The 25,788-nt window shown below is 47.2% G+C and overlaps 2 protein-coding genes across 3 annotated transcripts in view; one reads left to right on the plus strand and one right to left on the minus strand.

The window, feature by feature from the left end:
* The window catches only part of COMT (catechol-O-methyltransferase), a 41,056-nt gene extending 35,495 nt beyond the window's left edge, over window positions 1-5,561 (minus strand). Inside the window, exon 1 of one of the 2 annotated variants that reach the window (XM_089490102.1) lies at window positions 5,477-5,561. The gene's annotated coding sequence lies outside the window, so the exon portion shown is untranslated. The remainder of the gene's footprint in view (window positions 1-5,476) is intronic. The other variant, XM_089490100.1, reaches the window with a different exon arrangement.
* Window positions 1-25,788, plus strand: part of TXNRD2 (thioredoxin reductase 2) — a 90,426-nt gene that overhangs the window by 862 nt on the left and 63,776 nt on the right. The window contains exons 2-6 of the mRNA XM_089490094.1: window positions 8,715-8,780; window positions 11,250-11,306; window positions 11,910-12,054; window positions 24,363-24,437; window positions 25,062-25,140. Of these exons, the coding sequence (XP_089346220.1) occupies window positions 8,715-8,780; window positions 11,250-11,306; window positions 11,910-12,054; window positions 24,363-24,437; window positions 25,062-25,140 (422 nt within the window). The remainder of the gene's footprint in view (window positions 1-8,714; window positions 8,781-11,249; window positions 11,307-11,909; window positions 12,055-24,362; window positions 24,438-25,061; window positions 25,141-25,788) is intronic.

Here is a 25,788-nt window from a genome sequence, read left to right on the forward strand (position 1 = left end):
CCCAGAATTCCTGAGTGTTGGCCAAGCTGGCTGGGGCTTCTGTGAACCAAAGTCTAAAACTCCTGGAGGACCAAAGTTGGGGAACCACGGTTCTAGAGGATGGGTGCCGTGGCAGTTAAAGCGGGGTCTTTAAACTACAAAACAAACAACACAAATATATCTATATATGTAACACTTAAGCAAAACAAACTTCCCAGTCTCTAATTCATGGATTATTTGGGTTGATAAATTTGATTTTTGATTATCTATTTATGAGTCGTCTCTCAGCCATCCAGCCTTTAGTATGAGCTGGAATTTTGTAACTTCTTTGGCATTGTTTACTTCATCCTTTACATCCTTCCTTACATGCGCCAAAGTTTTACCCTCGACTTTTCCAAGGGTCATATCAAAATCCATCATTTTTGCCCCCAAACTTGCCCTTGACTTATATATGTCGACTTAGAGTCAAGTATATGCAGTCTATGCCATGCTATGGAAACCTGGGATGTGTAACTTTACAAGGACTTTGGCCTTCTCTCCCCAAGGATGCCAGCGCCTCCCAAAACTACCAATCCCAGGAATCTGTAGGATGGACTCAGAGCAGTTAACGCAGTGTCAAACTACAGGGAAGTCACGGTACAATTTGACACCACGTTAAGTGCCATAGCTCCATGCTAAATGGAATCCTGGGATTGGTAGTTTTACACACCTGTTCTACCCAGCAGTGCTGGTGCCTTGTCAAACTACAAATCCCAGGATTCTGGAGGATGGAACCATGGCAGTTACAAAGGGTTTCAGGCTGGATTATTTCTGCAATGGAGTTGTACCTGAAATGTCAGCAAGCATTGTGCCTGCTGAAATTCTTTCTTCCACACAACGATCAAACATGCAAGAGCTCACTCCAGTTTTCACCCCTGAGGATGCATCCGCACTGCAGAATTAATGCACTTCATAGAATCATAGGCCTGTTACAGACTGCCAAAATAAAGCTGCTTCGGGTCTCTTTGGAAGTATGCTATTTAAATGATGCATGAGTCCGGAGGTCGCGCCAAAGCCACACTCCATTCCTAAGCACTGGAGTGCAGCTTTGGTGCAGCTTCCGGATTCCTAGGATGCACGCATCATTTATATCCCAGGGCTGAAGAAAAATAAGCCTTCTTGGCTAAAGCGTCCACCTTTTTCGCCTCCTTGTCAGCCGGCATCACGGACGATTTTGGGGTAGATGTCCGCTGAGCACCCTCCACAATGGCGGAATTCTGCCTCGGGTGGCCGAAGAGCCATGAAGGAATGGAGGGAGCAATCCTATAAAGGGACTCTACCCTGCGATTGCTAGAAGCCGTAGAGGCGGGCGCTTCCCACGAACGTCTCGCGAGCTTCTCTAATGATGGTAGCAGGAGGATTGCAGGCGGGGTGGGAAGCTTGCCATGGATTCTCCTTTCGATGGGGTCCGAGGCCTCATCTTCCACCTGGGAGGTCTGGATGTCAAGTGCATTTGACATCTTTATCACGTGCTCAGCAAAGGTGCGGACATCATCCGGAGGTGAGATGGCCCCGGGCTGGGCGAATTCCTGGACGGAAGGTTGGTAGTCTTCGGCATCCGAGGAACCGGAGTCGCTCCGGGGACGGTACCGAGTGTGAGAAAGGGTCTCCTCCTCGGGGTCCAGATCCACTATTTGAAGGTCGGGATCGGGGGCAACCTCAGCCCGGCGGGAGGACGATGTGGTGTCCCGGGTTGGCCTGGTGTGTGGGTCTAATTTGAATTTCCGCGAAGGAGTCCCAAAGCGGGATACAATGGAGTCGTGTGGGACTGCCATATAATAGGTGTCCGTCTCACTGTCATAAAGGTAGTCCGGTTTCTTCGGTTCCCTCGGAGGAGAAGGCGAAGCGGCCCGGTGGACCATGGCGGTGTGGACTACCGATCTCGGCATCAGGGTGACCGAACGACGGCTATGCGTGGAGCTCGCTGGAGACGCCGGTTCGGAGATGACGTCAATAGTGTCATCCGGCATGTGGCGAAAGCTAGGCAGGGCTCGGCCAACCGAGGGAGGACTACGAGGACGGTCCGGTCGGGTAGCGGAGGCCTTTGCATGCTTGGAGCTCCCAACCTTGGAGCCTTTCTCGGCAGGGTGAGATTCTAGGGATCTGCGCTCGGTGGCCGGCCGGTCCCGAGAGGTCTCCCTGCGACGGGAGTCGTCCAGATCTCGCTTTTCGGAGCGGTGACGCTTAGCCGATGGGTGTTGGTCCCCCAAGGAAGACGTATGAGCCCTCTTTGAAGCCGAGGGCGACACCGTAGCTGAAACCGAAGCCGGGGTGGCCGCCTTGGAAGACGAGGGCCTCGAAACCGAGTCCGCTGAGGCCGAAGGCTTCGGGACCGAAGGTGTGGATCCTGAGCCCTTAGTTGAGCTCACCAAGTTCGGGGCCGAGGATCTCGAGGCTGAACTCTTCTGGGCGCTCGAATCCTTTTCAGAAGCGCGGCTCTCCTTAGAGCTCTTCTGGCGCTTATCCTTCTTGGACGGCCGAGGAACGTCCACCGAAGGTGTGTCGGCGTCGGGTCCCTCACGGAGGGTCACCTCCACAGAGGTCGGAGGCTCGGCCATAGGCTGAGTTGGGGCCTCGGGAAGAGCCGGTAAGGGCGCGGATCCAGTCGAAGAAGGCGGGCCCAGAGAAGACATGGCACCTGTGGAGAAGACCTTGGAGTAGATGGCCGCCTTCAATCTAGTCTCCCGGTTCTTCTTCGCTTGGGGAGTGAGGGATTTACACAGGGCGCAGGATGCTGGGATATGCGCCTCTCCTAAACACAGGAGACAAGCCGAATGAGGGTCCTGGCCGGGGATTTTCCCCCCGCAAACGGTGCACTTTTTAAAGGGCACCGATGGCATGATCCGCTTACGGTTCGTAGTCAACAATCCGAGGTCCGCAACAAGGGTCAATCCGGTTCGAGAGAATGGGAAGTCGTTTACAGTCCAAGGTCACAACGTTCAATCAATCGAGGGTCAAGCAAAGAGTGGTCAATAAAACAGTCCGTGGTCAAACTACCAGTGATCCGACAATCAAAGAGGAGCGAAGTTCCCAAAGGCAGCTAACGCGGCGGAAAAAAGGAACTGGGGAAAGAGCGGGAAACCAGGGGCTTTATAAGGGATGGGCGGAGCTACCGCCAAAAAGTTTCTATATGTTGCAAAGAGTACTTTGCCCAGTGATTCTAGAAGTTTCCGAAGGCACTGCGCAGGCGCAGTACAACCCATTTGTATGATTCGCAGAGACCACAAAGAAGAAATACAAAAACTGAAATAAATAACAGTGCCAGAATCCTTTTTGGTGCAGTATGCTGGCAGCAGCAGCAGAAATAATGCCATGGGCAGAAGGCTGTAAATCGGGGTTGGCTGGTTTAACCCAATTGGCTTTTAAAAAAAAACCTCCTGTTTTTTAAAATAGATCATTCATATATATATATATATATATATATATATATATAGAGGCTGGCTATTATTAATGTACTAGCTTCCAGCCCTTTTACTGGAACAACCATGACTGAATTTATAAACGTTTTAACTTTAACAGTTTATTGGCAGTTGTTCCTTGTTAGACTAGAATCCTGTGTCAGTTGCTGTTTTAAAATCACTTTATTTTATAGTGCACAAAATGCCATTCAGAAACAATTCCTTCAGTTAACTTAGGTTCAGCCAAAACAACGCCCTTTAAAATAGTACTTTTTAAAGGACAATTATTTTATAAGCCAGTGGCTCTAACATCTGAACTGCATTTTGATACTTAATTTTCTGATTTAGTCCTATATTGATGTTGTCCTCCTGCACATTAATACAAAAACAAATTAAAAAACCCATGAGTTTAAACCAAGAAGACTGGGTTTGGGTTTTTAAAAAAAGCTTGTTTTTCCCCCAAGTCTGCTGAGAATGGGGGACAACATTGGAAAAATGGGCTGTTGTCCACCTTCCCTCTCTACCACTGAACAGTCCTGGAAAAAGTGCAAATGCAAAGATAGTGACCAACACCCTTCTGACCCAAGAATTCTGTGATACCTTAAAGATGAACAAAAGTTATTGCATTCTGACCTCAAAAGATTATGTCAAGTCTGCTGAGATATGCCACAGACTGCCATTTTTGTTGCGACAGTGGCCCTCACTGAAACTACTGTATATATTCATGTATAAGCCTAGAAGTTTAGTTCAAAAATTGACCCCAAAAAACTGAGTCCACTTATCTACGGTTCAATTTTGTATCATACTTTCACTCTTATAAAAACGGAATCATCCCACGATGAAAGGCAAGAGTATAATCTGTCCTGGAAGCACTGGCTTTCCTATATTCTCTCCTCTAGCCAGCCTTTAGCATGAGCAGTTATATCTGCTGGAATTTTGTAACTTCTTTGGCATTGTTTTCCATTGCTTCATCCGTTAGATCCTTTGTTACATGCCCCTAAGTTTTACCCTCGACTTATCCACAGGTCATATCAAGATCCATAGTTTCGGCCCCCAAAATCTGCTCTTGACTTATACATGAAATCAATGAATCATTGAATATATATGGTAAACCAGCATAGCCAAAGGTGAGGATTCATGAGAGTACCAGTCCAAAAGCATCTGGAGGGCCAAACAAACCCCATCCTGTTTTATTCCAGGTGCGGGGAGCTTAAGTGATACCAGTCTCAGGTCTAGACTGTATCACTTCAGACTGATGGAGCCCTTCACACTAGACAGCTACACAGTACACAGCTATGCAGTGGTGTCATCTGATGTGGGGAGGCTGCCAGGGCGGGGGGAGGAGGAGGCTACTGGAGGTGGCAGCCAAAAGGGCACACTTGTCCTTTCCTTCACTGCAGTGGTGGCCTCCTCAGGAGCAAGCTGCTACTGGACGAAGACTGGACAGGCGCACTCATCCCTTCTCACACTGCAGCTTCTTCTGGGGTGTCACCCAGTGCAGGCCGCACTCCCCGCACCCCCCTAGTGATGCCACTGGCACTATGATGCCACTTTAACTGTCACTCTTTGTTGTTGTGTGCCCTTGTTTCTGACTTATGGACCTTAAGGCAACCCTATTGTGGCGTTTTCTGAGGCTGAGAACGCGTGACTTGCCCATGGTTGCCCAGTGGGTTTCCATGGCCAAGCTGGGATTCAGACCCTGGTCTCCAGAGTCACAGTTTAATGTTCAATGTACCACGTCATAGAGGTATCTAATAGATTTGAGGTTAGGGAGACTCCTTAGGATATTCAGGGTTTAGGGTATTTAGACTTCTCAAACAAAGGACTCCAGCATCTCGCCAGACTTTAGCTCCTACAATTCTATGGCATGTTGCCATGGCAGTTCAAATGGGAACGTCATGCTATACTAATTGTTTAGTTTGGGAGGGCCCACAGGGTTTGCCCACTGGTTGCTCTTATGCGCCCTAAATGATCTTTCCCAGAGCTGCTCCATAGACTAGGAATATTCATACTGTCTCCATAAAGTAGGCATATTCATGCTGCCCCTCAAATCCCCTTACCTTTTTGGCTTGTTAGAAGGGAGCATGCTGGAGATGGTAGATGGAAGGAGATGGGGACAGCCTAGTTCCTGGTGTGATTTGAAAACAGAGGAAATGGACAAACTGTCACATAGAGTTGGCATCGATGGCCTGTGAAGGCCCCTCCTTCGCTATGATTCTGTGACTGTGTTATGCAACGCAGACTTCGGGTCTGGAGAGCAGTATGGTGGTCAGGGAAAGGAAAAACTGTGTTGCGATCCGGTTCTTGTCAGTCTAGCAATGTTCATAGCCCGGTGACTTTAATTTTTGATTTTAAGCTTATTTCCGCTGCGTTTTTTGCAGCATGCCAGCTGGATAATATATCATGCTGTAAAGCTAGTTCCTTGTGGTTTGCAGGACTCTTGGGAAGGGGATGGCAGAAGACCGGGCAAACAAACTGCAGGCCCAGCACTCCTCCCCACCACAGAAATGTGGAAGTCCCTGCCGAAAGTGGAGGCTGCAGAAATGTTTGTGCATGTTTGCAAGCGGAAGCCAGTTGGAATCAAAGCGGGGTCATACCAGAACATGCAAACAGCAGGCTGTTTATTTGCAGGCACATATAAACACTTCCTTTTATTTTTGGCTAGGTCCAGTAACCAGAGCTTGGACACCAAACCAGTTGGGTTAAAGAACAGGAAGCTTCTGAGCCCAAGTATTTCTTTTCAGGACCAGAATTTAATTCAACTCTCAATTCCTTTAAACAAAAGCACATGGCTGCTTTCTTTAGGAGCCTAATTTGTGTGGGAAAATCATGTTGTTACTCCCTGTTGGACATAACTGGGCATCAAAAACACTTACCAAATCCGCTGAAATGTCAGCCAGAGATATGGCAATGGATCCTGTTCTAACTTCTAGCCACCCCTATGGTAATACGTGTAGCGTGATGCAATGAAAATATGTATTTTCAAAATGTAATTGCGTGCTTTCCTGCTCTTGCTGAATTTGGAAGTTCCAAATGCAAATTCTGGATCCTCAGTGCCTTTCCTTTACTTTGGCTTGCCTTATTTGAGGCCCTGGAATTGAGTTCTGATAGTTTTCTCGTTGCTCTCCTATATGCTTCTCTTTAGGGTGCATGGGAAATGTGGATGTAGTATTTTCTTCTGTTGGTAGTGGCCACAGACTTGAGAAGCATCACTGGTTCATTAAAGAGAAAGATCTATGTCACTTATTTCTCACTTCCCTTGCTCCACCATGTTCAGCCTCCGCTGTAGAAGCAAAGGAGATGCAAACTGGGGATGCTGGGGATCCCTGGGTTCAACATATAAGTGGACAAATCCATATTTGATTTCGAAGGCTTTCATGGCTGACATCCATAGTATTTTGTGGGTTCTTTGGGCTATGTGGCCTTGTTCTAGTAGAGTTTATTCCAGATGTTTCGCCGGCATTTGTGGTCGGCATCTTCAGATAACATATTTGATTTGTTTCTGGGAGAGGAGGGAGCAACGGACGCCTCGGAGGAGGCATTTGGAGTGGAGCAGTGGATGTGGAAAGGTGAAATACCACCTTTCTTGCTTGTAATTTCTCTGCTCCTAGCACTCCTCTCTCAGGAATGACATATACAGTCGGCCCTCATTATCCACGGATTTTTTTATCCACAGATTCAAACATCCATGGCTTGAAAATATCCAAAAAAAGTATAAGTTCCAAATAACAAACCTTGATTTTCTATTTTATAAGGGACACCATTTTATTATGCCATTGTATTTAATGGGACTTGAGCATCCATGGATTTTGTTATCCATGGGGGAGTCCAGGGACCAAACCCCAGCAGATAACAAGAACCCACTCTGTGTGTGTGTGTAAAGCAATTATTTTAAATTGTATTGTTCATGCACATCCCTCTGCAATGCACAACTATGCACAATGACCCCACATTTGAAACCCCATTTGCACAACCCTGACCTAAATAGAGCCCTTCTGTGTCAGAAAAAAAATGTCCAACTGTTTCCATAAGGGAACTTATGTACATTAAGACCACAACAGAATTCCAGTTAATGTATTACTTGTCAAGCTCCTGCGGTCCTTCCCCCTCTACCACCCTGTTGCTTTCAGTGCAACGAATGCCATTTCTTAGCTACTCCTGAAACATTAGTGGGGGCAGATTGATGATTTATGGGTTTTAAACATCTTATTTTTTAAAAAACAGCAAAAATGTGTCACTAATACGTGACACACAGCTTTTGGCTAAAGAGTAACACAGCTAGGTACTCCTCCATTGTAATAAGTAACAGGGCTGAATTGTTTTTTGAAAGGATCATTGAGAGGTTGCTTTTAAGAATAATTCATTGAGAGGATAATTACATGTTATACTCAAATAATATAACAGTGACCTTTTAATGTATTGATGTAAAATTATGCTCCATCTCCTTGATGTAGGAACCTGACCCCTGCAAAACAAATTTTGGTATCTCAAGAGACCACAGGATGGGTAAAACGTCTGTTGCTAAACTGCGTCTGGTGGCAACTCTGAACATCCTTGTAAACAGAGACTGAGAAAATTACTTTTTGAAAGTAATCCATTCCTGTTACTCATTTAATGTTTTAGATGTCATTTGTTGTTACCCATTACAGCAGTGAAACGATATCTTGCTGTGCATTGCTTGTTATTTCTTAAAAAAGAACTTGATAAATGTCTTAAAACTAAAAGAATTTCTATCTTAAATACTTTTTAAAAAGTCATTAAAAAAACAATTAGAAATTATTATATGTTACGCTGGTAAAGCATCTTTGTCTCTGTTTGTTAACTACTTTTGGAATTCATTGCCATTCCAGGGTCTGCTCTGAAAATACAGCCGTGATACAACTTGGTACATTAACAGTTTTTAAAAGTTTTACCACCTAATACTGGTAAAAGTAAGGTTGCATCTGCACTGCAGTGTTAATGCAGTCTGAAAAGGCTTTAACTGCACATGGCTCAATGCTATGGAATTTTGGGATTTGAAGTTTTGTGGGATATTTAGCCTTCTCTGTCAGAGAGCTCTGGTGCCGCAACAGACTACAAATCCCAGCCATCCATAGGATGGAGCCATGACAGTTAAAGCAGTGTCAAACTGCATTCTTTCTGCAGTGCAGATGCAACCTAAGACATTACGGCTAACTTAATTAGTGTTAATATATTATTAGCAAGCTTTGGATAAAGCAGCCTAAACTCATGCCATCTCTTTAAATATTTTATCTTCTCCTATTGTTTTTAAAAGTGTACTTTCATTCTTTTTTGTAGGGGAGAGCAAGTATGATCTTATAGTCATTGGAGGAGGATCTGGAGGCCTTGCTTGTGCGAAAGAAGGTAATTCTTTGTGTTGCCTATAGCTGGACAGCAATCTGATGTAGCAGAGCAAATTTAGTGGGAAGCTTTTTGAGTGGCCTTGGTTTAGTCTTTCTCATTATTATCATTATTATTTTATTTATTTATATCCCACCTTCCTCTTGGTACAGGGACTCAAGACAGGTACTCTCTCTTGGCCTTAGCTACAAGGTTGTTGTGAGAATCAAGGTTTGATATTTATACTTTTTTTGAACATTTTCAAACCATGGATGCTTGAATCCGTGTATAAAAAATCCATGTATCCACGTTTTCACAGGGGATCTGTTCCAGACCCCCCCTGCAAAAACGGAGACTCACCAATATTCAATAGACTTGAATGCAGTGCGTGCCCATGAGCGTGCGCAGGGACACGGCCCATTGAAAATAACGGAGGTTACCCCTCTGTGAATATTCAAGATTGCGGACCTCAAATTCGTGAGAACGGAGGTGTAACTGTATAACCAATAAATAAATTTGTGTGTGTGTGTGTGAGAGAGAGATAAAAGTCCAGGCCAGGAAAGCAGGGGTAATTGTGGCACACAACTATCCCCTCGGCTGACTTCATGCCACTTGGAATCTACACACTCAGGACTGCTCTCCTCCTCTATTATACCCCTGGTATCTCAAGCTGTATTGCTTTTGGCAGAGAGCAAGGACCATTTCCCACTACAGAGTCATGGTGCCACTTCACCTGCCTGGGCAACATTCAGGAATCCTGGAGCTTGATGTCTGGTAGGCCTTCTTGCTTTCTGGGTGAGAATTCAAAATACCCCTCTCTAAGCCGTAAATGCCAGGATTCCATAGAAATGTTGCTGTAGCAGCGAAAGCAAAATCACAGAACTATAATTGTCTGTGCAAAGCCTGCAGAAAACAAAATCCCTTTCCCTGCCCCAGATCAATTCTTTACAAACTTTGCAAACTTTACAGCACTCTATAAATAAATTATTATTATTATTATTATTATTATTATTATTATTATTATTCCAGGGGCACAGCAGGTAACAATGTCTAGGCTGCTCTTGCTAGGCGGTTTCCTCTCCCAGACACAGCTGAATGTACCTGTAGTTCTACTGCTATTGTGCTTCTTGGGGAATAACCATCTGGATCCTCGCAATGAACAGCCAGCCATTGGTCTGCCTCCCAAATGAAACTTGAAAAAGTAACAACATCTAGCGTAAAATAATACTGTTTTATCAATAAAGAATTTGAAAAAATAAACTGTATATCAAACTACAGACATCCTAACCAAATTTCCATCACTTGGAACAACACTTATATGTACATACTTGCCGCAAACCACTCAGCCAAAGTTTTCCTGACCCATATTACCAGAGGAGACACGTAAACATTTCTTAGTCTAAAACAGCTTTGCATAAGTAGCTGCAGATGTGTTTTACAAGCTGGACGTGTTTCAATACACACTGTCTCCATCGGTGGCTGACAGATAAGAATAAACCATTGCTTCATAGGTAGCAGGAGAAAGAAGGCTTTCCCAGGCCAGGTCTTCTTTCGTCCCTCAAGAACACAAAGCTAAACTACAGATCTGTATAGATGTCTCATCCTATGGAATCCTGGGATTTGCAGTTTAGGGAGGAACATTTAGAATTCTCCGCCAGAGAGCAATAGTTCTCGAGCAAATCCTACAGTTCCTAGGATTTCCTTGGAAGGAGCCATGGGACATCATGTGGAATCGTAGTGGTATAACTGTGTAATGTGAAGGGGCCCCTAGAACACACACAAGGCTACAACTGGTAAAGGTTTGAAGAGGGCTCTTTAACCTGATTTGGCCAAATGCAGTTGCAAAACTCCTGCAAGTGGGAACCCAATCTTCTGAGGATGTCTACTCATGAGAGCTTTGTAAGTTGTTTTCTGGTGTATGAGAAGACAGGACTAGAATCAACAAGTAGAAATTGTCAGGAAGTAGCTTTTGGCTAAATGTTAGGAAAAAACTTTCTAACCAGAAGAGCTGTTTAGCCATCAAACAGATTAGGAAACGGCGGAGTTGAATGCATGGGAGGTATTTAAGTAGAAGCAGGATAGGCAAGAATGTTGTAGTTCAAACCTGCATTATAGGTCCTACATTAGCAAAGGGTCAGACTAGATGACCTCTAGGATCACTTCCAATTTTCAGATTGTATGACAGTCCGATTTATTTTAGATTACGTATTTCAAAGGACTCAGTAGAGTTTTGGAGTTTAGCCCCCAGAATTCCCCTAACAAGCATGGCTACTCTGTTTAGAGATTACACATTATTTACAGATTAAATTATTATTTGCAGATTAAATAATGTGGCTGGGCTGCTGGGAATTGCAATTCAGCAACATCTGGAGGGCCACAAGTTGCCAACCCCTGGTTGAAGGGGAAAACCCTGTTGGTCTAGCATTGACACAATCACAGTTATGCCTTTCCTTTCTTTTTAAATAAATCAGTGGTTTCTTCTTATCTTTACAGCTTCCCAATTTGGAAAGAAAGTGGCTGTGTTAGATTATGTGGATCCTTCTCCAAAAGGTATGAAACGTTCCCAGTGTAACTTGGAATAGCAAACAGATACGGTGATTTTTTTATTCAAGGACATCTGAAGTTTTGTCTTGCCTTTTCTGTTGTGTACTGTTGATAAAAGGAAAGAGATATTTCTGTATCTGTTTCCCAGACACATTATGTACATCTGTTGATGTACATCTGCTGTGTGCCTCTTCCTCCTCCTCCCTGGCCCGTGCCTGGCGAAATGGCATTGTGTGCCACCCATGGCACGCGTGCCATAGGTTCGTCATCATGGTCCTATGAGATACCATCCAGAATGACACAAAATATTTAAAATACAATTGAAGAACGCGTACTAAATGATGTATATTCGAGTCTGAGAATAAGAGATGTAGAGTAGAATTTGGGAGATGTGAGTTCTAGTAAATCTACAGCGCTATATAAATAAATAAATAAATAAATAATACCCACTGAACCCTTCCCTTCCTGAATTACAGTTATTCGGTTGTTGTGAGCCTAGGGTGGGAAGGAGGAGAATTCATTAAAGGAAAAGTAGAATATAAATGCATATTTTAAAAATGATGTTTAGGAACAGTCTATGAATGTCTCCACTTTTCCTTTCTCTTTTAGGAACCAAATGGGGACTTGGCGGTACTTGTGTCAATGTCGGTTGCATTCCTAAAAAGCTAATGCACCAAGCTGCACTTCTGGGAAGCTCTCTTAAAGATGCCCAACGCTATGGCTGGAATATATCCCGTCCAGCAAATCATGATTGGTAAAGCAACTCTTCTTATATATGTGTTGTGTTATAATGTCTACATGATGACAAAGTACTATGTTTGATATGGCATAACTAATACTCTCCCCTGCCCACCCTGCCAGTCTCACTATGGAAGAGCAAGGTCATAAGTGAGGGCCTTTCCAGTGGTGGTACCCTGTCTGCAGTTATGCACTCTCCACATGGGTTTGCTTGGGGCAGGACGCTGGAGGTAGTGATTTAAATTTGAATGCTTATCACTTTTGCTGCTGGTTTTAGATGCCTCAGTGTTTTTACTCTTTGCTGCTGATTTTATCTTGGCCAAGTCTAATCATTGGTTTGTTGTTAGCATTTTATAATTTTAATATGTTATATACTGCCCCAAGAATTTTGTCAGGCAGCCCTGGTCTTATAACTGGTCAGATTCTTTATCTGTCCAATCCAGTATTGTCTGCTCTGGATGGCAACAACTCTTGAGGGATCTTTTATGTGCCTAATACTTGGGTCTTCTAACTGAACACTGTCTGAAGACTGGGGCCTTTTTTGTCTTCTCTTAGGCCATACTCCTCTAAATTCACCTCCAAAATGACAAATCACTTTCCATTAGAAGCCCCAGCTGTTTTAGTCACCGTCCCCACGTTTTGAGAAAGAGGACATGACAGATGACAAAGTTACATTTCAGCGGCAAATTCGCATCTCCCTATCAATTTCTGGAGTGTGGTTTGTCATTTTGGGGGTTATTTTTTTCTCCAGGGGAAGGAGCATTGAGAGGGTTGGAGGGGGTCCTTGGGTTGCTGGGGGCATGTGCTGCCTGTGAAATTTGGAACTTAGGCTGCATCCACACTGCAGAAATATTCCAGTTTGACACCACTTTAACGGCCATGGGCTCAGTGCTATGGAATTCTGTGAACTGTAGTTTTGTGAGACATTTAGCCTTCTCTATCAGAGAGCTCTGGTGCCACAACAAAATACAGTTCCCAAGATTCCATAGCATTGAGCTATGGCTGTTAAAGTGGTGTCAAACTAGATTATTTCTGCAGTGTGGTTGCAGCCTTATTCTACACAAAATTTGTGTGAACTAATGTTTTCTGTTTGCAGAAAATGCTGTATTCGGGGATTGCTGAATCTTCTCACATGGTTATTTTGCATGAAAGCAGCTTTTTCTGTGCAGAACATATTTTTGTGCAGAAATACAGATAATATTATTTAATAATATTTCTACAATACAGAAGGACAGGTTGCTTACCTGTAACAGTATTTCTTCGAGTGGTCATCTGCGAATACATACAAATGGGTTTCACTGCGCCTGCGCAGTGCTGCTCGGAACCTACTGGAATCACTGGGCAGAGTTTACTCTGCAACATATTGAAACTTTTTGGCGGTAACTCCGCCCACCCGTTATAAGGCCCCTGCCTTCCCGCTCTTTTCCCCAGTTCCGCAATTTTTCCGCCAAGCAGGCGAAGGAAGAGAGCCAATGAGAGCAGGACACTGAGGGGATGGACGGGTGGGATTTGTATGTATTCGCAGATGACCACTCGAAGAAATACTGTTACAGGTAAGCAACCTGTCCTTCTTCTTCGTGGTCTCTGCGAATCATACAAATGGGTTTAGACTGACAAGCTTAGGTATGCGGCGGAGGGAGTGTCCTGAGACCAAAGCTATGGTAAACCAAAGGTATATTTATTACAAATAAACATCCTGAACCATAAAGAGTCAGTCTTTTTGTTCATGCATAGATAAAATAGCAACAACTTTGCTAAACCTGAGAAGGGAGCAGAGGTCATGCAAGACCGATCCCATAGGAGTTGTGCAAATCAACATTCAACAGTATAAACAGTGTAAACTGTATAACACAAATACATCAGTAGTGCAATCAATGCAACCCTGAGACCAACACAGCCCTCCCGAAAGCTGCGTCTCGGATGGCCCTGGTGTCCAACCTGTAATGCTTAATAAAGGTAAGGGGTTGGGACCAGACAGCAGCCTTACAGACATCCTCCAAAGGAATCCCAGACAGGAATGCTGAGGATGCCGCCACAGCTCTTGTGGAATGTGACCGAACCCTGCCAGGGAGAGGTTTGCCCAGCAGTTCATAGCAGAGGTGGATGGTACTGGCCACCCATTTGGAGAACCTCTGCGTAGACACGGGCAACCCCTTCTTCGGTTCCGAGTAGCATTGAAAGAGTCTCTCGGACCGGCTGGAGGCAGCAGTTCTGTCCAGGTAAAACGCCAGCGCCCTCCTGACATCAAGGGAGTGCAGGCGCCGCTCCTCATCCGACGTCGGATCGGATGCTAGAGTGGGCAACACAATGTCCTGGCACATGTGGAAAGCAGACACCACCTTTGGCAAGAAGGTGATGTCCATACGGAGGACCACCTTGTCCTTGTGGAACCTCAGGAATGGTTCGTCCCTCCGTAAGGCACAGAGTTCGCCCGCACGGCGGGCAGAGGTGATGGCCACAAGGAAAGCGGTTTTCCAAGTCAACAGTCTCAAGTCCGCTGTGGCCATGGGTTCAAAGGGCTTGGATTGGAGAGCGGACAGTACCGACTCCAAACTCCAAGCCGGTGTTGGTACCGACACAGGAGGATATAGGTTGGCACAACCCTTCAAAAAGCCCTTCACCAAGGGGTCCTTAAAGAAAGACACCCTCCCCCCGAACTGATATTTTGCACAAATGGCAGAAAGGTAGCCTTTGATGGATGTGAGGGACAGCCCTCCGTCCAAAAGCGCCATCAAAAACTCTAGCACCACTGGAGTGGAAACCTGTGCAGGAGACAAGCCCTTCTGGTCAAGGAAGAGGCAAAATCTCCTCCATTTCAGGGCATAAGAACGCTGGGTGGAAGGTTTTCTGGCAGCCAGGATCACCGTCCTAACCGATTCCGGCAAGGCGGTCAGGGCCGGATCTTCCAGGTCACCAGCGGCAGGCTCTCGATGTCCGGGTGGAGAATTCGTCCGTCCTGGATCGAGAGCAGGTCCGGACGCGGGTTGAGACGGAGGAAGCATCTCCCGGAGAGGTGGAGAAGGGATGCGAACCATGGTTGTCTCGGCCACCACGGGGTGATCAGGATCGCCTGCGAGCGGTCCGTTGTCATTTTGGACACCACCCTGACGATGAGAGGGAACGGAGGGAAGGCGTAGAGGAGCTCCCCCGTCCAGAGGAAAGCGAATGCGTCTCCAAGGGATCCGTCGAATCGCTTCCTGGAGCAGAACTGGGGACAGTGGCTGTTCCAGCTGGTCGCGAAGAGGTCGATCCGGGGGGTTCCCCACCGATCGAAGAGGTCGCTGACCGTCTCGGGATGGAGCCTCCACTCGTGGCACACCGATGGAGATCTGCTGAGGCGGTCTGCCAGCTCGTTGTCCTCTCCGGGAAGGTGAATCGCCTGGAGGAGGACACGTCTTTGGATGCACCAGTTCCAGATGCGGAGCGTGAGGTCGAGCAGGGTCCTGGACTTGGTACCACCTTGCTTGTTGATGTAGTACATTACGGTGGTGTTGTCCGTCCTCAGGAGGACCACTCTTCCTGAGACAGCAAACTCGAATGCCCTCAAAGCCTTCTCCACTGCGAGCATCTCCAAAGCGTTGATGTGGAGGAGCTTGTCTTGTGCGGACCACCTGTCCTTGACGACAAGGTCGAGCAGGTGGGCGCCCCATCCCTCCAGGGATGCATCGGTTGTCAGCGTCAGCTGTGACTGAGGCTGATGGAAAGGCATCCCGGTGCAGACGTTGGAGCCGTCTAGCCACCATCTGAGGGAAGCGGCTATAGGTCTGGGTACCGTGAGCCACTTTGAAGGTGGGTCCGTCAACGGAGAGAAGACGGAGAGGAACCAGGATTGGAGAGGACGAAGACGCAGTCTTGCCCAGGGGGTGACGAATGTCGTCGATGCCATGTGGCCCAGGGCGACTTGGACGTCTCTGGCTCTTATCCTTCTGTGTGAGATGCACGGCCTGAGGGATGTAGCCAGGGCCTGAAACCGGTCCGGAGGGAGGAAGGCTAGGCAGTTGTCGGAGTCGAGGATGGCCCCGATGAACTTGACCTGTCTGGTCGGCGTGAAGTGGGACTTTTCCCTGTTGACAACCAGCCCAAGGGAGTCGAAGAGGTGCAAGGCGAATGAGACTGCCTCGTGCAGCTCTTCCTGGGATTCGGCTGCAAACAGCCAGTCGTCCAGGTAGGGAAAAACCATGAAGCCCTTCTGATGAAGGTATGCCACCACCGGCGCCATGCACTTCGTGAAGACTCGTGGGGCCGTGGCCAAGCCGAACGGGAGCACGTTGTAGTGGTACGAGTCGGAGCCGACAGCGAAGGCGAGGAATCTCCGGTGGGATTCTCGGATCCCGATGTGGAAATAGGCGTCCTTCAGGTCGACAGTCGCGAACCACAGGCCCTGGTGGAGGAGAGGCAGAATGGAGGCCAAGGTTACCATTCGGAAGCGACGGTAGTTCAAAAACAAGTTCACTTGTCTCAAGTCCAGGATGGGCCTAACGCCCCCATCAGCTTTAGGTACAGTGAAGTACCTGGAGAAAAAGGCCCGAGGATGTTGGTCGGGCGGTAAAGGGGAGATTGCCCCCTTACAAAGCAAGGTGCGCACTTCGTCGAGAAGGGTGTCCGAGGGGGGAGTGGACATGAAGGCTCCAGTTGGAGGGAGCTCTTGGAACTCGAGGGCATAACCCCTACGGACGATGTTAAGAACCCACGAGTCCGATGTTATAGAAGCCCAGGCGTTAACATAGGGCCTCAAGATGTCCAAAAAGAAGAGGGGTGAAGGGGAGACGAAGCGCGCTGCGTCCTTTCAGGCTCTCTTCTTCCCCTGGTCGGTATCCTGCCGGCGGGACTTGCGGTACCGAGGCGGGAAGGTGCGACGGCCAGAGGAGGAGGAAGACTGCGAAGGGAAGCGCTGTCTCTGAGAGCCTTGGTGCTGGGGCTGTCGGTCCCGGGAGAAGATCCCTTGTGACTGACCTTGCGGCTGCCACGGGCGCTGTCGCTTCCGGAACGGAGAAGCCGGTGCTGAGGACATGCCGTGCTTCTTCGCCGCCGCCTTCATCCTGAACTTGCGGTTCAGGCGGTCGTCGGTCTCGGCGTGGAAGAGGCCGGTCCCGTCGAGCGGCATGTCCTCAATGGCCGCTCTAACCGTCGGGTTCAGGTCAGAGGCCCTGAGCCACGCGTGGCGCCGAAGAGCCATGGCAGCTGACATGGACCTCCCGGAGCAGTCCGCCATGTTCCTGGAAGTGGTGATTAGCCAGCTTCCGATGGAGTGCGCCTCATCTCTGATCTCCACCAGCTGCCTCTGGATGTCATCTGGGACGTCCGGAACCATGGGAGAGATCCGTTCCATGAGGGTTTGAATGTAGGCCCCCATGCAGGCGGTGTAGTTGGCGGCCTTGACCCCAAGAGCCGAAGCCGAATAAGCCTTTTTTGCCAGTCCATCGATCTTCTTTGCCTCTTTGTCGACAGGGGAAGTAGCCTGCTTCGGAACGAAGCTGTGCTGGGCCCCCTCCACAATGGCCGAGTTTGATCTGGGGTGTTCTGCCAACCAGGAGCAACTCGCCGGGGCGACCCTATAGAGGGATTGGACCTTGCGGGAGGGTGCCGATAGGGCGGCCGGAGCATCCCAGGACCTTTTTACGATGGTCTGGAGAGAGGGGAGGAGAGGAAGGCATGGCGGAGTGGGGACACGTCCATGCACCCTACGCTCGACCGGGTCCTCTGCGTCGTCCTCCGCGGCTGCGAGCTCGATGTCGAGGGCCCGTGACATCCTGACCACGTGCTCTGTGAAGGCCCTGACGTCGTCCGACGGCGAAGACGGCCCTGGGTTGTGCATCCTCTGAGGGGAGGCCGAACCCGAGAGGACATCCTCGTCCGAGGGTGCCTCTGAAGGTGGCAGCCGTTCGTCCTCAGAATCCAGGTCGGAGGAGAGGGGGTCCGTCACCCTGACCTGGGATCTCGGGTGGACGAAGTCCACTGACGATCGGGAGCGTCTGCGGGTTGAGGACGGCGACCTCTCACGAGTACGGAGTGGAGACGGCGACCTCTCGCGTCTACGGGGCGGCGATGATGCCCTCTCGTAGACCGACACGGTGGGAACCGATCTGGCCGGGTCGGCTCGGTCTACAGGGTGGGGGTTCAGTCTGGTGAACTCCCTCAGGGCTCTGTCCTCCGGCACCGACATGTAGTAGCGGCGCGACTGCACGTCGTAGAAGAGGTCCGGGATCCCCTGTATGTGGGCCGAGTGACCTTCATCATCGGTCGCCGGATGGGAAGGAGACCGATGATCAGGAGAGCGAGGGGCGTCATCCGTCCCGTGGATGAAGTCCAAGGCCGGGGGAGGCAGGGATGTAACTGGGGTCCCCTGGTCTACCGGCGTCGGCTCCTGGTATGGAGCTGGCAAGGCGGAGGCGCGGGCCTGTCTGGAGTGGGAGCGCTCCTTGTCCTTTGCCCTCAGCGGGTCGGTGGTGGGCCGGTCCTTGGAGGGCTTGGCCTTCTTAGGGGCCGGATCACGGTCAGCCTTGTCATGGTGCCTCTTCTTCCCAGGCTTGGGAGTCTCCTCCGATGGGAAGAAAGGGTTGTCCGGGAGGTCCAGGAGGACAGCAGTCGGTGTCGATGACGAAGGCCTCGGGGACCTTGTTCCTTGCACCGGTTCGGTATGGTCGCTAGGCATCGCATGCCGTGATCCCTTGGATGCCTTGGAGGACGAAGGCGAGGCAAGATGGACCTCCGGTTTGGGAGCCTCCTTGGAACGGGGGCACTCCGATCCCTCCTTTGGCTTGGAGGCCCGTTCGGTACCCTCAGTCCCCGATGGCTTATGGGGGCGCTTGGAGGGTTTGTCGGTGGCACTGGGCGGTTTGGAGCCACGGGCCACATCGGAGGTGGTGGAAGGAGTCCCGGCCGGGACGCACACCACGCTGGGGACGGCGGCTCTCCCCGATCCCACGCTGGAGACACTTGCCCGAGAAGATGAAGCGGGGGGCGGCAGAGGCGGGACAGAAGAAGACCGCGGACCCCTTTCTTGCAATTTCCCCAGGGCAATCGCCGAAGTAAGCCGGGACTCACGGTTTTTCCGGGCCTGGGAAGAGAGGGATCTGCAAAGTGCGCAGGCCTTGGGATCGTGGCTTGGACCAAGGCAAAGCAGGCAGGTGGAGTGCGGGTCCTGAACGGGCATCTTGCCCTTGCAAATGTCGCACTTCTTGAAAGCCGCAGGCATTTCAAAGTCGCCAAGTCGATGGGAGATCTGAAAACGAGGTCAACAGTCCGAAGATCCGAAGTTACCAGGGGCGGGAGACAAAGAATGGTCAAGATACAGTCCGAGGTCAAAAACGAAAGTGATTCCAAGCAAGCAAAAGCAAGCGAAGGTTCCTCTGAAGCAGCTAGCGCGGCGGAAAAAAGGAACTGGGGAAAAGAGCGGGAAGGCAGGGGCCTTATAACGGGTGGGCGGAGTTACCGCCAAAAAGTTTCAATATGTTGCAGAGTAAACTCTGCCCAGTGATTCCAGTAGGTTCCGAGCAGCACTGCGCAGGCGCAGTGAAACCCATTTGTATGATTCGCAGAGACCACGAAGAAGAAATTGTATTTTCTATGCAAAAAAATCACATGTGGATTTTGTGATGACTGTGTTCCAAACTGCAGATAGACACTGAAAACTGCACAGTTTTCAAAGACTTTCTCACAATAAGAAGAAAATTGCTAAAATTACCCACTGTTTCCTTTGAGAAGAAAGTCAGTGAAGAATTACATCTTTATCAAAAGGATTTATGGCATAGATCTACTCAGGAGTAAGTCCCATTCTGTTCAGTGGAGCATATTCTTGGATAAGTGTGCATTGGATTATATCCTCACAGCACAAGCCTTCTTACACCTGCTTATAAGTCAGTGTCATGGGGTTCAATGAGATTACTCTTTAGTAATTGGATATAGGATCATGATCTTGATCCCACTGAAGTCAATAAAACTCCATTTTTAATTTTTTTTGCTTTGGCAATCTCAAGAGGAAAAGCTTGTGGACTGAGAGCTCCTTTTCTTCTTGGAATTCTCTAGCAACCTTTGTGTATTCAATACAGTATTTGATTTAAAAAGCATTTCATGGGCCAACAATTAGTGATTTACCGCACCCAGGGCCTAATTCAACAGGAAGGAGGAAAAGTAAGCAAAGAATGAAAATAAAAAGGGCTTTGGTTTGCATTAAAATTCTGGTTTCTGTTTTAGTTATCTTAGAAAACCATCTAGCATCATTACCTTGACTGTGCATTTATTTATTGTCTTAATTTACAGTTATTGCCCTAAGTAATAGTTTGCAGTGTTCTGGAGATAAAACAAATTTACAACCAGTTACTGGTAAAATAAACTCCCAGACTGTATTGCCTTCCTGAATTATACAGAGCACTCAAGAACTCAGCTGGATCTTCGGAAGGAGGAAGCAAAAACAGGAAGGAGAAAAGGCCAAATACGGGGAGCTAGGAGTCCCTTAGAAATCTCAGATATGTTCTTTGGGAGCTGCCTGCTGCCTGTGGGCAACACTTTCCCCATTCCTAGCCTTGAAGACCAAGCTGATGGCAGTCAGATTGGACACTCCAGTGGACTCTTGTTATACGCTGGGGTTTGGTTCTAAGATCCCCCCTTGAAAACAAGATCCGTGGATGCTCAAGTCCCATTAAATATAATGACATAGCAAAATGGTATCCCTTATAAAAAATGGAAAATCAAGGTTTGATATTTGAAATTTATACTTTTTTTGAACATTTTCAAACTCTGGATGCTTGAATCCATGTACAAAAAAAATCAGTGTATAAGAAGGGACGACTATACTTGCACGGAAGGACAAAATGGCTTGGCCAGAGTCCTGTGTGGAAAAATGGTTCCTGTGTCCTGTCAATGGAAGGAGTGGGGCTGCATGGACTAGCCCCACTTATGAGATCACTGACTAGCCTCACCCCTGTGTCTGACTGCACAATGAAAATTGCTATAGGGGCTTATCATGACCCATTGGTGTCCAGACAAGTCACTGAGTCCAAGCCCCACTCTGCACACTATGGTAATGGAGATTTGAGAAACTAAAGATGTCTGAGGCCAGTACCCTTAGGTCTGGAACAGCACTAGGCCAGCACACACATCTCCATGAGCCGCAGTGTATGAAACCAGTGTGCCAAAGGCAGCAGCAGAGTTGATGTGTTCTTAAAGAGATGGAGCTATGCTTCTCTCCAGACTGAAGGCCTATCCCTTTAAGACTGCCACTTCATAGGAAAGGTTTCTGTCTTGCCTCAGGTCTTCTTGAACCCAGCTGTTCCCTTGGAGGTCTTCTAGGTCAGTGCTTCTCAGCCATTGCTCCTCTGTTTTGGGCTTCAGCTCTCGCAAGCCCTAGCCAGCATGGCCAATGATCAGGGATTCTGGGAGCTGGTGTATCTCTGTTGGTAGAATGCACAATGAGTTCACCTGAAAGTGGAAAAGCTGAGAACTAACAGGACTTCAGTATTTTTAGGATCAAATGGATATGGCTTGGATGACATAAAACCATCAGAAATTGGTAGAGCCCATGTTTTCTCACTGGGATCAGGTAGCAGATGATGAAATCAGAAGAAGACTAGGACTTGGGAAGGCAGCCATGAAGCACTAGATAGCATCCTTGAATGTAAAGATAATGAATGATATTATCTTTACACTCAAGGATGCTATCTAGTGCTTCATGGCTGCCTTCCCAAGTCCTAGTCTTCTGATTTCATCATCTGCTACCTGATCCTAGTGAGAATACTAAGGTCAGGATTATCCATGCTATAGTATTTTCAGTTTCTGGGTACAGTACTGAAAGCAGGACAGTAAAGAAAGCTAATAGGAAGAGAATCAGCCCATTTGAAATGTGATGCTGGAGGAGAGTTCTATGGGTACCATGACTGTTTCAAAAGACAAATACAGTGGTGCCTCGGGTTACGAAATTAATTCGTTCCGCTGTCAATTTCGTAACCCGAAAGGCTTTCGCAAGCCGAATCCCCATAGGCGCTAATGGGGAAAAGCCGCTTTTTGGTGCGAAATCGCGCCGAAAAGCACCAAAAGTTTTTTCGTAACCCGAAAAAACTTTCTTAACCCGAAACAGTTTTTTTAAATTATTTTTTTTCGTATCCTGAAAATTTCGTAACCTGGGTAATTCGTATCCCGAGGTACCACTGTAAATCGTTCCAAGAGAACAAATCAAGCTTGAACTCTCCTTAGAAGCCACAATGACTAAACTGACACTATTATACTTTGGACATATCATGAGAAGACATGTTGGTGCTTTTGGACATCGCAGCGGCTTTCGATACCATTGACCACGGTATCCTTCTGGAACGCCTAAGGGAGTTGGGTATCGGGGGCACTGCACTCCAGTGGTTCCGTTCCTACCTCTCGGGCAGATTCCAAATGGTGCAGTTGGGGGACACTTGCTCCTCTAAGAGGGAACTTACATCTGGTGTCCCTCAGGGAGCTATCTTGTCCCCCACTTTGTTTAACATTTACATGAAACCACTGGGAGAGATCATCCGGAGACATAGGGCACGGTGTTATCAGTATGCTGATGACACCCAAATATACTTCTCTGTCTCTCCGACTGATGCAGTGACTAAGGATGGAGTCTCTCCTTTGAATGCCTGCCTGGAGTCGGTAATGTGCTGGATGAGGGAAAACAAACTCAGTCTGAATCCAAAGAAAACGGAAGTGCTTGTGATAGGTTCCCCAGGCCCAGGGAAGGAAGTTTATCCACCTGTCCTGAATGGGGTCACACTTCCCCTGAAGGACGAAGTTCGCAGTTTAGGAGTACTTCTGGACTCGTCTCTGCAGTTGACATCTCAAGTAGATGCGACGGTCAGAAGTGCTTGCTATCAACTATCAGTTGGTACGCCAACTGCGACCCTACCTGGGCCAAAGGGACCTTGAAACTGTGGTACACGCTCTGGTAACCTCTCGTCTAGATTTCTGTAATGCGCTCTACATGGGGCTACCCTTGTACCAAGCCCGGAAGCTTCAGCTAGTACAAAACATGGCAGCCAGATGGGTCACCGGTGCATCCAGGTTTGACCATATAACACCTATTCTGAAATATCTCCACTGGCTACCTATTCGCTTCCGAGCACAATACAAGGTGTTGGTTATTACCTATAAAGCCCTATATGGCTTGGGCCCGAGTTACTTGAGGGACCGCATCTCCCCATATAATCCGCCCCGCACACTCAGGACGTCCGGGAAGAACTTGTTGGAAATTCCATCTTCCAAACATGTTTCTACATCGCAGATGGCCTATTCAGTGGCGGCCCCACAAATTTGGAATGGTCTCCCCAAGGAGCTCCGTCTTGTGACCTCCCTGGTAACATTTAAAAAGAGGCTCAAAACCTTCCTCTTCTGTCAAGCCTTCCCCCTTGTAAAATGAAGCTGTGTATTCCCGTTCCCATCGATTCTCTGCCATACCCTGTTGAATGATTGTGTTCAGATTTTGTATAATTTGTATTTGTGGATTTTATCTATTTTTATGAGATGTTTTTAATGGTTTTTATATGGTCTGTAAACCGCTTTGATCTATGGAAAAGCGGTATGCAAATAAAATTTATTATTATTATGACTATTTAGAAAGATAATGCCTGGTAAAGTGGAGGTAGTAGGAAAAGAGGAAGACTGCGTTCCAGATGGATAAACTCAAGCAAGGAAGCCAGGGCCCTTAGTTTGCAAGACCTGAGCAGAGCTGTTGACGATAGAATGACTTGACCGTCTCTCATTCATAGGATTAATGTAAGTGGAAGTTTGGAGCAGATTATGTGAAAGATCTCATCTTGAAAACCTGAGAGCTGGTACCAGTCAGTGTAGATGATAGTAGGTTGTGTAGACAAAATGCTTGACTTGGTAGAGGACAGTTTCCTTGGTAAGCATTGTGCATTTCTTCACCATCTGGAGCTTGTGAGGCTGGTTGTCTTCCTGGCAGATTTGGGAAGTGGCCATCTCATAGTTTTTTGCACTTGTGAAATCATGTTACTGAAAGTGAAGGCAAATATCGTGTTTGCACCTCAACATCCACCTTCACTCTTCAGAATGTACAAGCCCTTATTTGAGGCAGTTCTTTTTCTCTCATAAGTGAAGGCTTCCCAGCTTGATGTGTTGGACTACAGCTCCCATCACCTAAGCTGGCTGTGTTGTTGCCATTATATCCAGAGGTGTGCCAGGTTGGGGAAGGCTGTGTTAATCATGCTCTTTTTCACCAACTGGTTTAAGAACCTGAAGAGCATGAAGGTGGAGCTCCCCTTCGATGTGTCTTTTGAGCATGTAAATGCAGAATGCGTAGGGTGATGGTGGTGATGCTTGTTTGTTTTTTGCCCTTTCTAGGTCCACCATGGCAAAAGCTGTTCAAAACCACGTTAAATCCTTGAATTGGGGTCACAGAGTACAGCTGCAAGACAAGTAAATGAAACGCTTTACTTTTCTTACTTACATCAATGCCGTTTGACTTAAGTAGATAAGAGTGGGATCGTCAAAACAAATCTTTAGCAATATATTTTCACACCATCTAACAGGATGGTGGTTCCAGACAGCATCTAGTATACTATAAACCAGCCTTCCTCAACCTACCACTTTCAAACCAACAATGGACAGTTGTGAGCTAAGTCATCTGGAGAGTGTCAAGGTGGTAAAGGCTGCTGTGATCTGCAAAGTATAGGTGGCCAGCCTCATAGGGTTGGAGAAGCTGGCGCCTGCCCCACTTTCCCCTACTTGTGATCCCCAGTGCGTTGCACTGTGTTTCTAGGAAAAATGGAAGTGCTTTGGTCATGATCTGTTTCCTGGAAATTAGTTTTTGTCCCCGAATAAGTTGCAAAGAGACTCCACACCTGTTTTAGGACACAGTAGTGGCTTACTATGGATGCAGTCCCACATGCCTTTTCTTGGGAGTAAGTCGCATTGAATGCAGTAGGTTTATCTCTGGATAAAATGCATAGGATTCTCCTGTTCGTAGTGTTCTGCAGAGGTCCATAATAATCATAATAATTGTTGTTATCATTGCTTACATTGTTGTTATTTTGCTTATAGAAGAGTGAAATACTTCAACTTGAAAGGCAGTTTTTTGGATCAGCACACAGTTCGCGGGTTGGCAAAAGGAGGCAAAGAGGTAAGCCCCTGGGCAGTGTATAACTAGGTTGCTGTATACATAGATACAGATAAAGATGTATAGAAAGCTGTTTTATACCATGTCAGACTATTTGTCCATCCAGCCTAAGTGTTGACTAAGCCAGAGGCTACATTCCCTCAGAGTTAATCAGCATTTGGAATGTTAATTTTTAAAACAATTTGGTTTCTGTTGCTCATTGTTGTGTTTAAAAAATAATTTGCTGTTGTTACTCATTACAGTGTTTCAAAGGGTAACTCATGCTATTCCTTTCATATTGTTTTCACCTTGCTTAAGATTGAAAAGAATGGCCATATCATGTAAACTTTATTGTTCATGACCACAGGCCATCACAGTTTGGTACATAAAAGTGATGCTTGAGTTAACTTGTTAAACGAATACAGTCACTTCATTCCTATGTACTGGATTACTTTTGAAACATAGCTTTGATCCACCCTTGTTACCAACGCACTGCAAGTAACTTGTTCCTTCCCAACTCTGGTGTTAACTGGAGGGTAGCCTGTCATGTCACTTGAGAGAAGGTAGAGCCGCATTGCCCAACATTCTTTCTTTTTTCTCACTGGCTTTTTGCAAGTGGAGAATTTGTACATTCCTTCAAACTGGAATCTATTTCAGTTGATTTGAATAGTG

This window comes from Sceloporus occidentalis, unplaced genomic scaffold (genome assembly GCF_023333645.1).
Source record: "Sceloporus occidentalis isolate IW3139 unplaced genomic scaffold, rSceOcc1.0.p SCAF_41, whole genome shotgun sequence".
NCBI classification, from domain to species: Eukaryota; Metazoa; Chordata; class Lepidosauria; order Squamata; family Phrynosomatidae; genus Sceloporus; species Sceloporus occidentalis.